The 13,521-nt window shown below is 45.4% G+C and overlaps 1 protein-coding gene across 1 annotated transcript in view; it reads left to right on the forward strand.

The window, feature by feature from the left end:
• Positions 1-157: 157 nt before the first annotated feature.
• Positions 158-13,521, forward strand: part of LOC149308760 (iron-sulfur clusters transporter ABCB7, mitochondrial-like) — a 48,910-nt gene continuing 35,546 nt past the window's right edge. The window contains exons 1-2 of the mRNA XM_089536413.1: positions 158-390; positions 7,436-7,513. Coding sequence (XP_089392539.1) covers positions 163-390; positions 7,436-7,513 — 306 coding nt within the window. The 5' untranslated portion in view covers positions 158-162. The remainder of the gene's footprint in view (positions 391-7,435; positions 7,514-13,521) is intronic.

Raw genomic sequence — 13,521 nt, forward strand, 5'->3', positions numbered from 1 at the left:
ACTATCATTGTTTCCTTTTCCTCCAAAGGCAGGCATGGAAAGCGTGTGCTCTGTTTACCGCTGACGTCACACTTCCGGTCTTTCGCCGGGCCGCTTCCGGCGCCGCTCTACGCTCCGCCTCTGTGGCAGTCCTCCCGGAAGCCCTGCTTCTCCTTCCCCAACATGGCGGCGCTGGGGGCTTCGGAGGCGGCCCGGCGGGTCAAGCGGGCGGCGGTTCTCCTTCTCCCTGGGTTCCCTCCTGGTCCCGGGAGGCTCCTGGGCTCTTCTTCGCGGTGGAGGCCGGCGGCGGCGGCAGCGAGTGGAGCGGCCCGGGCCCACGCTTGGAAGAGGGGCCGCGCGCCCCCCGAAGAGGAAGAGGAAGAGGAGAAGAAGGAAGAGGCCTCTCCTCAGGTGAGGAGGAAGGCCCGAAATGGCCGCCCCAGGTCCCCGGGGCCCTGGGTGGCTCACTGGGGGACTTTGGTCAAGTCACACTCTCTCAGCCCCACTTTGGCCATAGAGACCCCACTGGGGACTTACTAAGTCACTTAGGACGAGTCACACTCTCTCAGCCTCACTTTGGCTACTATAGAAGCCCCCCTGGGGAACATTGGGTAAGTCACACTCCCTCAGCCTCACCCTAAGCATAGGAAGCTATTGGGGGGCCTTGGGTGAGTCTCACTCTCTCAGCCTCGCTTTGGCCATAGAGACCCCATTGGGGGAGACTTGGGTGAGTCGCACTCTCTCAGCCTCAACTTGACCATGGAAACCTATTGGGGGCACTTTGGCCAATCACACTCCCTTGGCCATGAATACGCATTGAGGGACTCTCTCAGCCTTACCCAAGCCAGGGGAACCCCACAGGGGCACTTTGGGCTACTCACACTCTCTCAGCCTCACCTTGGCCATGGAAAGCCATTGGAGACACACACTCAGCCTCAGGGACTGGGGGAAACTCCTCCGCACAAAGCCCCATGATCGGTTTGCCTTGTTGTTGTGTGCCTTCAAGTCGTTCCCAAACTATGGCGACCCTGTTACGGTGGTTTCTTGGTACGTTTCTTCAGAGGAGGGTTGCCCTTGCCATGCTGTGAGGCTGAGAGAGTGTGACTTGCCCAGGATCACCCAGTGGGTTTAAATGGCTGAGCCGCGATTTGAACCCTGGTCTGCAGCTGTTTGTGGAAGGGCCCAGTTCAGGGGATGCTGTTGAGAGAGAAACTGGCTCTCTCTCTCTCTCAGACTATAAAACCTCCAGATGTTGTTGTTGTTGTTGTTGTTATATTTACTTGCATCCCACACTTTCCCCAGAACTGGGGCTCAGGGCAGCTTCACAATAGTAAAAGAACAATACAATGAAATGATGCTGGATTGTAGCTCCCATCAGCCCTGGCCAACGTGGGCAAACGCTGGTGTTGTGGGACCAATGTCAGGACCCCGTTTTAGTGTCCTTTGCTCAGAGGTCAAAGGCAAGACAGAGGATCAGCCCAAACCACCCAGTTTTATTGTATATGGACTTAGAGGGAGCTTTAGGATAAGCAACTGCAACTCAGTGTAAGGACAAGCGGACATACATAGCTTTGGCCACAAACTTGGTAGACTTTTCCCCAAACCTTTAGCTGACCAACACCTTTAATGTTCGCTGTGTCCCACTTGATATAATGTTGGCGTCGTATGTGTCTGTCATAAGGTTTGTATAGAGTTTTTGATATATTTTAATTTGAATGTGTAAAGCTTGTAACTTTTTAACGTTGTTTAATTGCTTTTTAAAACCGTGTCTACTGTACATTTTAATGCTTTTGCATTGCTTTTAACTTGTACTGTTTTCAGTTTGTTGCTAGCTGCTTCGACTCCCGATATCTGAAGAGAGGTGGAATATAAACGATGACGATGATGATGATGATGATGATGTCAGGGCTGGGGAGTACTAGTAATTTTGGGGTTATTCCTTGTCTTAACGTTACTCCTACTCCTTTAAAAGCCTCTTACTCCTTATTCCTACTCTGCAGCCCTGGGGGAAAACCCCAGTTGCTTTGCAAAGCTGGCATGTGTGTGTTTGTGTGGAAGTGTCTCTTCACCCCCAGTCCCTTCCCCAGTACAATATAATACAGTCGGTCCTCCTTATACGTGGATTTGCCATCCGCGGATTTGAGCATCCGCAGATGGCAAATCGGGAAATTGTCCCCAATGGCGGCGTGCGTGCACGCGCGCCGCCATTGGGGACAATTTCCTTCTTCTCCCTCCCCTGCCTCACTTCCCTCCTCCCTTCCCTCCCTGCCTCCCTCCCTTCCCTTCCCGTTACTTACCTTTCGTCGCAGCGGCTTGGCCACCGCCGCCTCTGCGAGGGAAGTCGGGTGGCAGCGGCGGTGGCGGAGGCCAAGCCTCGGCTTCCTCGTCAGCGCTGCCGCCATGAAAGGGTACAATGGCGGTGCTGGAGGCCTCTTGGCCCCCAACAGCACTGCCACCAGGCCTTTCCTGTGGCGGCGGGGAGGAAGCAGGGCTGCCGCGCTGGAGGCCTTCAAGGCCTCCGGCACTGTCACCCGGCCTCCACGGCCACGGAAGGGCCAGGTATCAGTGCTGGGGCCTCTTGGCTCCAGCACCGGTATCCGGCCCTTCCGCAGCTGCGGAAGCCGGATGCTTGCGCCGGAGGCCTTGAAGGCGTCTGGCGCTGCTTCCCTCTGCGCCTCCTCTTCGCAAAGAAAAGCGAAGAGGAGGCGCGGAGGAAAGCAGTGCCAGAGGCCTTCAAGGCCTCCGGCACCGTTACCTGGCCCCCTCAGCGCCGCGGAAGGGGCGGGTGTCGGTGCTGGGGCGCTCTTGGCCTTCAGCACCAGTATCCAGCCCTTCCGCGGCGAAGGAGGCCAGATGCCGGCGCGGGAGGCCTTGAAGGCCTCCAGCGCGGCAGCCCTGCTTCCTCCCCGCCGCCACAGGAAAGGCCTGGTGGCGGTGCTGTTGGGGGCCAAGAGGCCTCCAGCACCGCCATCGTACCCTTTCATGGCGGCAGTGCCGGCAAGGAAGCCGAGGCTTGGCCTCCGCCGCTGCCGCTGCCACCCGACTTCCCTCGCAGCAGCGGCGGCAGAGGCCAAGCCGCTGCAACGAAAGCTAAGTAAAGGGAAGGGAAGGGAGGGAGGCAGGGAGGGAAGGAAGGGAGGAGGGAAGCGAGGCGGGGGAAGGAGAAGGAACTTTTGTTCCAATGGCGGCGCGCATGCACGTGCGCCGCCATTAGAACAAATGGGACTTGAGCATACACGGATTTTGCTATACGCGGGGGGGTCCGGAACGGATCCCCCGCGTATAACAAGGATCCACTGTAACATTGTTTTTGGATGTTTGCATCCACAATACAATAACAGGAATAAGGAGTAACAAATACGCCTATAAAAACCTCTTACTCCTACTCCCCAGCCCTAGATGTTGTTGTGTGTTTTCAGCACACAAAAAGCTAAGCACAGAGGCTCAAGAGGGGCACATTTCCTGTCAAGCAGTGGCCCCAAACTGTGCTCTTTAAGGGATTTGGGACTTCTGCTCCCAGAATCCCAGGCTATTGGCCAACGTGGCTGAGGCTTCTAGAAGCTGAAGTTCCAAATCCCTTAAAGGGCACAGTTTGGGGACCACTGCTTGACAGGAAATGTGCCCCTCTTGAGCCTCTGTTGTTAGCTTTTTGTGTGCTGAAAACACACAACATACTGTAAAGTGTGGCAGGGTTAAGCCATTAACTGTAATTCCAGCAAGCTGTTTGCTTCCCCCCTTCACCTACTTGCAGCAGGAGACATTGCAACATGGACTGATTAGGTTGAAGCCCTTAGTTTCATCTTGACTCGGGAATGCTGCCTCATCCTTGCTCTGTCTGGACATTGACTGCCCCTGCCTTCAATGGAAAATGACCCTGTGGGACTTCATTACTTGAACATATGCCTCTTCCTAGATATGCCTCAAGAGGCCTTCTCTTCCACCAGTGGGATCAGTACATTGACCAAGTGACATGAGAGCAGGGCCTTCTCTGTTGTGGCACCACATTTGAGGAATGCCCTCCTTATGGAGGATCAATTGGTGACAGCATTGGCTCCATTCCAGCACCAAGTTAAAAGCTTGACTTTTTCTTCAAAACCTTTGGGGCACAATTGACTTCTTCAAAAGCAGAGTTTAAACCATTTAAGTTGTTTTTGTTTGTTAGAATGATTTTTATTGCTTAACATTTTAAATTGGTTTTAAACTGTTTTATTTGATTTTACTCCTTGCATTTCGCTGGCAAGTGAAAACGTTTTTATTTAAGCAAGCTTTTAAATCAAGATAGCTGGTTTTATATATGGGGTATGTGTTTTAGTGTTGTTTTTAACTTTGTGTGTTTTTTATGTTCACTTTATATCTATACTGTTTTAAATAGACAATTTTAAATGTTTTTTTTTTTATATTTTTCCTGTGAAGTTTCTTAGATGTTTTTCTCTTGTAAGCCGCCTTGGGTCCCTTCCGGGGAGAAAGGCGGCCTAGAAATTAACTTAATGAATAGATTATATGGCACCCTGAGATCCCATGATATAGGTTGGGTATAAAAACAGTATAATAACTAAACAAATAAATCTGTGTACACTCTGTCTAAATAGAACAACAATTGTTCTTGTTATTTGTTGTCACATTGACATTGATCTATAGAGTCACAGTGTTATCAGCAGTCTTGCAAGCTCAGGGCTGGGGTTCCCTTGGTTGAATCTATCCATCTGTTCAGCAGTCTTCCCCTTTATCTACTGCTTCCCAATTTGCTAAGCATTATCATATTTTCTAATGATATTGCTGTCTTCTCCTGAAACGTCCAAAGTGTGACAGCCTCCGTTTATAGTTGTTTGGGCTTCTAGAGAGGGTTCAGGCTTGATTTCCTCTGAGACTCATTCATTTGTCTTTCTAACATTCCATGATATTCATAGCACTGTCCTCCAGCGCTAAATTTCAGATGAAAAACAGTCATTTAGAAGTCTTTGGAGTGTGGACAGTCCAGAGATTTATGGCATCAAAACATCTTATTGGAACTGTACATAATCCTGAGAACCTAATTGTGTTTACAGTATTTTAATGATCAAGTATTATTCCCCTTTGAGGCATTGTAGCACAGAAGTGAGAATAGATAACTACTGAATATAGGTTTCTTATGTTGATAAGGGACCTGGTTGTTAATTCATTCTGTTAAAAGGATGAATACTCTGTGGTTAGCTTTCTTTCATATGAAATTTATGTCATTTTCTAGGATATCATTTGTTCTGAGAAGAACATTAAAGCAGTACAAGGATGGATGAAGCGTCTGTAATTTTCTTCTACTTATTGGCCACAGCCCATTGCAGTCCTAAGCATGTTCAAGCACACTTGGCTCCTTTGAAACCAGTGCGCCTAATTGGTGGTTACCACGGGCAGTGCTTCTGAAACAAGGCCAAATCTTGGTTTTCACAAAGAGGTGGAAACCCTTCATGGCTAAACAAAAATGATGACAGTCCAAATATTATTTCCCTCCCTTATCCAGTGTACTTGTGCTGCCTCCTGAATTTGTCATTTTAAATTTTGTGGGGGATATTGTGGCAAAACTGGTGGTTGCCTGGGAATGCAAGTGTTCCTTTGTAAGTCTTGCCAGGAAGATGGTGGAGTCCTTATGTAGTTCAGTGATGATAGCAATAGGGGTATAGTCTGAGGAGTGACCGATAGGCTAATGCTGAGGCTATGTGTTCCTTGATAAGCAAGCTGCTACCTTCTGCAGATCCTTCTAATGACACTTAGGACTAGAGTTAACACACTTCAGAGAGTGAATTCTTTTCTTTGAAGATTAGTACATTGTAAAGTGACTTGTATTCTTAGGACAACTGTGTGTGTGTGTACAGTATACACACACACACACACATAAACATATACTGTATATTTTTAAATTAAGAGCTGCATTGAGGCCTATTTTTGTCTAGCATCCTGTCTCCGACACACTAGTCAGGCATAGGCATTATGAGGATTGCTCAGGAACAACAAGGACGATACAGTTAGCTTGGGTGAGAATAAGTGAGTTCACACACTCCTTTCTCTCCCCCCCCCCCCAGCCTTTTTCCTAGTTTCCAAAACCATCTCCTGTGAAGTCTAAACTAGGCAACTGTAGTTAAAAGCGCTGCTTGCAGGCAAGATTTGTAAACCAAGGAGTATATCTCACTCAAAGAGACTCAAAACATTATTAAAAAATTGTATCAGGCACATTCTTTGAATCCTAGCTAATGGCTGCAGCCCAGACATAGCTCCTGCAAAGAGAGGTGTGTATGTGTGTTTTACAGAGCTCTCCTCTTTGTTAAACATGCATTTCACAAATGTCCATGCTTTCTAAATTGCTCACCAGACATTTCCGTAAACTAGGCCTCCTGGTCTGTGTGCTTTGATGGCCTTGCTTCCCTTGAAGGTAACATTACATTTTTTCCTGATTGATGTAAAGACAATGGGCTGGGGTTATTTGTTTGCTTGCTTTTTAAAAAGGACTAGGACCTGCTTGTTTTCAAAGCTGTATGCATTACCTGACTCAGTTGTTAAAGGTGGTTGCTTGATCTGCAGAATGAATTGCAAAATGGCTTAGATGATGCAGCACCTTCCACTGTCCCTCCTGCTTACTAATACACAACAGGGAATCTTTTGGTGGTTCTGTTAACCATGCCCATTTTTCAGGACCAGAATTGGACACCAGACCATTCCCCTCCTTTTGGCCTCTTTTGACACTCTGTACAGTCACCCGAAAGTCCCAAGGACAGAATACGGAGACATTTATTCTGTCTCCTCTAGCTCTCCATAGCGTCAAACAGACAGAAAGCGCTCGTTCCCATAAAAGGTATTGAGAAAATGACAACCAGTCCAGGGACTGCAATGATCAGGTACTCCATACTATCTTACAGCAAAGTCTTCCTGGTGCCTAGTTTCTAGGGATAATTTGGGAAGCGTAAGTATAAGAGGAGTAAACGTAAGAACCACAGAAATCCACTGAGTGTCCTTGGGCAAGTTACACTCCTTCAGCCTCAGAGGAAGCAATGGCAGACCTCATCTTGAAAAATATCTTGCCAAGAGAACCCTTAGGGTTGCCAGAAGTCGGAAGTATAGCAAGTATAAAGAGAACATAAACATGTGCAACGGGGCGGGGGGGGGCAAGATTGATCTGAGATTTAATATTCACGGCAAGTGAGAAGGCAGCATTAAGTTGGAACAAACTGGGGGCTTATAGAATATGAGGAAACAGAGGTCTTGTGCGAGTCTATGGAGAGAAGAGGAAAGTTCATTGCCATTTAGCATTTTAAATAGTTGAGCATGTTTATTTACACCTGCTCCCCGCTAGTCTTCATCTCTCTCTTTTGTTCCTTTCCCAAAGCAAATGGTCTTTGAGTGTGCCACACGCGTATGCATGAAACAGTTGAAGAGTTCTTGATCATGGACTTTGTGCTCTTAATAACCACAGCCTCCCTGTTCTTTTCAGATTCCGTCAGTATTAAACCGACTTGCGTGGCAGAGTTCAGGGAGATGCTATTCGCGGCAGCTCTTGGATGCTGCAAAGGTAGGACTGAGCAGTCTTGTCTTCCCCTTTATCATTCTGCCAGGGAAGAAAAATACACCTCTTCCCTGCCCTTAACCGTCTTTGATTGAATGCTATACATTTTGCTTAAACTCTCATTTTCTAACTTGTATGCTGAGCCTGTGTGTGTGAGAGAAGAATTCAGAACCTATCATCTTATATTTGACATACAAATTAATGATACTATTTATATTTTACTTCATATTGATGTATTGAGCCATTGTTATGTTAAATGAATCCAATGTTAATTGGCAACATTTTGTAAAATGTTTATTTTCAAATGTTGTGTACCTCGATCAGTTGATGTTGCAAATCAATTTGGCTACAGTGTACTGTGAAACCTCGGCATATACATAAGCTAGGTAACCAGAAACAAGCATATTGGAATCTCTGTATGCTTGTCTTTAGAAGTAAAGTTCACATATCCTGCCACATGCCTTCTTGGCAAGCGTTCCATAAAACCAAGACAGTCCAACTTTAAACTGGTATCAACTACTTTGTGGACCATTTTGCTCCAGCTGCAGTTACAAGAAGCATCTAAGAATGGAAATTAAATCTCCAATATTCTGAAAAAAGGCAGTTGATTTATAATAAAAAGGATAGCCATAGTGCTTCAGTGTTATTGGTAAAATTTATACATAAGGTACAAGTATACTTGAGAGCTGGAGTGGTTTGAGCATTGGGCAGTGACTTTGGAGATCAGGGTTTGATTCCCTGCTCAGCCATCAAAACCTGCTGGGTAAACTTAGGCAAGTCACACTCTTTCAATCCCTGAAAACCCCATGATAGGTTCACCTTAGAGTTGCCATATGTTGAAAAAGACTTGAAGGCATACAACAACAAAAGGTACTTCAGTGTCACCCAAACCCCAAAAGAGAGACAAGACAACACAGGAAGAAAGACACGAAACAGTATATATGATCCAATTATAACAACTTTTATTGATTTGTCATAAATTAGGATCTGCCCTAACTTCTGAGGGAGAGCCCCTCAGAGACCCCCTTTTGACCTCCCTCTTGAGTTGCAAGCCAAGTTGCAGCAACTCAAGGGGAAAGCAGTGCAGAGAAGGCAAAAACCTGTTTCTCCTCAGGGCCAATTTGGGTTCAACAGGGGAAAATTCCTTCTCGGCTCCAATTCAGGCAACCAGCAAAGCCTGCACTGCCAGGTCAAAGGGCGGGTGAGCCGTAATCCCTCCGCAAGACCTGACCAGGATCCAAAGAGATCCCCTTGTCAGGCCTACCTGCCTCAGGTGTATCAGTCCATCTGTTTCTGGGTGGGACCACTTCTTTTAAGAGTAGCTGCTTAGAGCAATACAGGAGTCAGTCCTGTATTCTGAAGTGGTGCAGCCCAAGAACAGATTGCACTGAGTACTTCTTCTCACAAGCCTACTATGACCGAACCTGGATGGTTGGTCTTGTTGTTGTCCTCACCACCAGCCTTTAGGATGAACCTGCAAGGGAAAAAGAAAAAGAGGTGCATTACCAGCATTGCTCAAAGGACTGAAAGAGGGAACATGGAAGAACAGCCAGAAGTCTCCGCAAGAGATAGTTTTTTGTGGGTTTTTCGGGCTATGTGTCCATGTTCCAGAAAGGTTTCTTCCTGACGTTTCGCCAGCATCTGAAGATGCCAGCCGCAGATGCTGGCGAAACTTCAGGAAGAAACCTTTCTGGAACATGGACACATAGCCCGAAAAACCCACAAAAAACAATGGATGCTGGCCATGAAAGTCAAGACATCTCACATGAACACACATACGCAATCATACAAGAGAATGGCACAATCAAGCAAGACACATGCAGACACAAAGCAGGAAGGACAGTGCCACACAGAGGATGCCACACACAGCCACAAAAGGATGCCCACTCATTGGACTTCATATCCAGAGATCCTCACCTTCTTTCTTCCCAATGTTGGGTGTCTTTTCCAGTGTTTGCGTTGCCTCCTATAACATGATAAGAGGAGAGGAGTCAATATTGCTCCATAGTAGATCCTTCTCTGGTTGCCTCTCAAGAGCCTCACCCTTTGAGAAGCTGAAGCAAACTGAGCTTGGCTCTGGCTCTGCAGGCTTCTAAACACCTGAGGTTGCATTGTGACACGGAAGAGGAGTCCATTGTGAGGGGGCTGCTGGCTTTCAACAATCTAGAATCTTCTGTGGGACTGAAAGCCTTTTGTGGGCAGAGGAGGCCAGAAAGATGTGTTGAGGGGAGACCTGAAAAGATGCTGTTTATCTATTTAATTTATACCCTGTTTTTATCCCTAGTCGGACTCAAGGCAGCTTGCAATCTAAGTTAAAACATAACAGCTAAAACAATATGACATACAAAAGTGTTGAAAAGCATTAAATCACCAATTGAATTAAAACATTACTTTTAAGTGTGTATAGGTGCTTTAAATCTGCCTGCCAGTTTATGGCAACCCCATTGAATTCACAAGGATTTCTTAGACAAGGAATACTCAGAGGGGCTTTTGCCCGTTCCTTCCCCTGAAATATAACCTATAGCACCTGGTATTCCCTCGCAGTTTTCCATCCAAGTACTAATCAGCGCTGAGCTTGCTCAGCTTCCAGGAACAGACAGGATCTGGTACCTTTACTTAAAAACCAGCTTGAAAAAAACACAGGGAATGCATATTATTATTAGTAGTAGTAGTGGTGGTAGTAGTAGTAGTATTAACCTTTATTTATAAAGCACTGTAAATTTACACAGCACTGTACATACAATTTTTTTAATTAGACGGTTCCCTGCCCTCAGGCTTACAATCTAAAAAGACATGACACAGAAGGAGAAGGGAGTGGTGGAGGGGAAGGGGATCAGGTCCAGCAGTTCTTCTCTACCTCCGAGGCCTGGATCAGGAGCGATGGACTGGAGGGAGGGCTTGGCTTCTTAATGGATGGGTAATCTTCCTCCAGGGAGGCCTGTTGGAGCTAGCCTGCCTCTCTAGTAGGATAATACATATAAAATACATAGGAATACAGGAAATGATTCAATAAAACAGGCAACAAAAAAACATCAAATAGCAAGTGACAATTATGCAATGCCTGGGAACGCTTCTCTGAACAGGATGGTCTTCAACTCCGTTTTGAAGCTGGTTAAAGAAGTGAAAATAGCACACCTAATCATATATCCCTCTTCCCTGGTCAGTTAAGTCTCAAACCCTCTTTAAACAAGAAGGTCTTTGCCTGCTGACAAAAGACAACAGAGAAGGGGCAAATCTACACTCCCACAGGAGGGAACGCCAGAGTCTATTAGCAGCCGCCAGAAGGGTCTCTCCTGTGTCCTCAGCAGATGAACCTGAGAGGGTGGTCAGATGGAGAGAAATCCCACCCCTGAAGACTCAGGCAGGCTCACAGAGGGAGATTTGGGCTTTCAGATAGTCTGGACCTCATCCAGATTGGCTGGAATGAAGAGGGAAAGAAGAATAGCCATGTCTCCCAGATGTGTTGCTCGGTATTAAGCCCTGATTGCAAGCAAAGCGAGCGTGTGCAAGCACAGTTGCTGAGAGCCATTTGTTGTTAGCGTTGCTTTTTCTTCCCTTTCCTTCCCTTCCCCCCACGTCCTCTTTGGCATGGCCCAAAGATGAATGCAAACAACCAGGATAGGACAGGAGTTTGCCACTAATAACATGCACTTTCAATGGTACTCTACATCCACTTGGTTTTCTTTCAAGTGGACATGAGGAACATTATGTTTTCCCTCATGTTTCCTAGTCTGTGCTGTATCAGGCAGGAGTGGGTTACACATGTAATTCTTACCCATTTAGAAGTAATGGATGAGATGCCTTGAGCACATAGTCCACCTAGGAATTTTGTTTTCTCTACCGGAGCTAAATGTACAGTTCTTCCACTCCACGCACAAATCAGCTCCTGCCTCAGTATCCAACTAATTTGCAAAGCAAGCCTTCCTTGTTTCTTAAATGATAATAAACTGCTGGTAACTAAAGTGGCAAAAGCTGGCTGAGTGTGTTTATTTGGAATATATTTTCAGAGTGAAGGATGACAGCTTGCTCTTCAGAGGCAATTCAGCTTGTTCTGAGTTGTAGGAGGTGAATGTGACTGGGACAGAGGAGCAAAAGAGAATGTGTGAAGGAAGCAGATTTCTCTGCAGGTGGTTTGGGCAGAAACAAGGAGACTGTACTTCATATAAGACACTTGGAGGGAAAATATGGTTGTATTTCCCTCCCATTTTTAAGCTTAACATTTTCTGTGTCTGTGGCTATTATTATTTTTATTGCTTTCTGAAACATATCCTGTCCAATGTCCAAAGATCTTAGAGGAAAGTACAATAAAATCAATTGAAACCAAGCTTCTAGGGGAAGAATGAACCCTGGGCCATGTTTAGGGCTTCAAATGTTACCACCAGCACCTTGAATTTGGACTTGAATGCTCCAGAGAGCGTTGAACTTGCCATAAATTTAAATTGATAGCAATACCACTTACAATTCTATACTACTTAATAATGCTAAACACTCTCTAAGAGGTTTACAGTGTGTGATTTTGCATGATTTTGGCATCTTACTGCAAAGAACATGCATAGAGTATCTGCACAGAATTCAGTATTCAGATTTACAATCTAAATTAAACTATTGAGCATGAATTGTAGAATCAGGAATGTGTGACAAAGTACCTTAAAGTACCTTTCCTACTCCTAAACCCAAGAGTACACCTCAGAGCTGGAAGTTCTGGCTGTATTTGGAGAAATCCAAAGAACACAGTATCTACTTTTAGAGCATTGAGACCCCGTTATCCAGGCCCAGGTATGATGGAGGTCAAATATAGATTGTGTTTGCTTGTAACCATAGGTCAGATTGTGCTTTTTAGAATTCTGGCTCTTGTTTCTGGGACTGCCTGAATAAATAGTTCATTGTTTGCAAGCTGAACATCACAAGTTAGTACTCATGAGTTTTCATTGCCTTATGCATTCTAGCTTGTTTAAACAATAGCTTGTTGTTACATCCGAACTTAGAGTCTTATTTTACCTTTGGCTTATTTTCCCTCGCTGCCTGCCCCAAAAGGAAGAGCTCACAAAAGGATGGGAAATAGAGGGAGAAAAATGAGGGGAAAAACAACAATTGTGGTTTGTTTGGTTGTAAAGGAGACAAGTGGACCAGAAATTGGGGGAAACAACTATGGGTTGTTCAGTAGTGTGTACAAGACAAAAGCCATAAACAATGACTAACAAGCCATAGCTTAGTATGACATGCAGATGTGGCCATTATGTGGTTTGTGATTTCTGATTGAATATTCAAGGCATGTTTGATTATTTTCCTTTATAAGTGCTTCTTTTGCGATAACCTCCTCGCTTCCATTCTTCAAAGCAGAAGCAATGATGTTTCTGCAAAGAATTGCTGTGAATTAATGCTCTCTCTGGTACTTGTAAGCATTTCGTAAGGTCTGTGTAAGTGCTTTACATTGTTGTTATGATGCTTGCCAAATTGCTCTCGGTGTTCTAGCATAATAGAGATGTTAAGCGTTTTGTTTAAAGTCTAGCGCACTTTGGAAAGTGACATTCTAAATGTAGCATTTTCTTTTTACTTGGAAATAGAAGACCTCAGGTTGAAAAATAAAGAAAATGGTGCAATATCCATTCATCTGGTTGTGCCGCAGAGGGGCACATGTGCACGTTTTGCTCCTTCATCATATACACATAGGGTGAGGGGGGGCATAGGCTACACCAGTTTTCATTTTAACAGTATTTGGGCCAGTTCAAAGATATAGCCATTTTAATCTGTAGAATCAGTATGTAGACAGTATGTAGAGAGATCTTGTAGCACCTTGGAGACTAACGGAAACAAGGAGGCATGAGCTTTTGTAGACTTAAGTCTTCTTTCTCAGATGCATTTGGTGCAGTGGAATGCCAGGGAGATATATATATATATATATATATATATATATGAACTAAAGGGATGTATAAGATTTATAGGCATATATAAGTCTATCCCTGGCTTTCCACTCCACCAAATGCGTCTGAGGAAGTAGACTTAAGTCTACAAAA

Source organism: Sceloporus occidentalis, unplaced genomic scaffold (genome assembly GCF_023333645.1).
Source record: "Sceloporus occidentalis isolate IW3139 unplaced genomic scaffold, rSceOcc1.0.p SCAF_8, whole genome shotgun sequence".
NCBI classification, from domain to species: domain Eukaryota; kingdom Metazoa; phylum Chordata; class Lepidosauria; order Squamata; family Phrynosomatidae; genus Sceloporus; species Sceloporus occidentalis.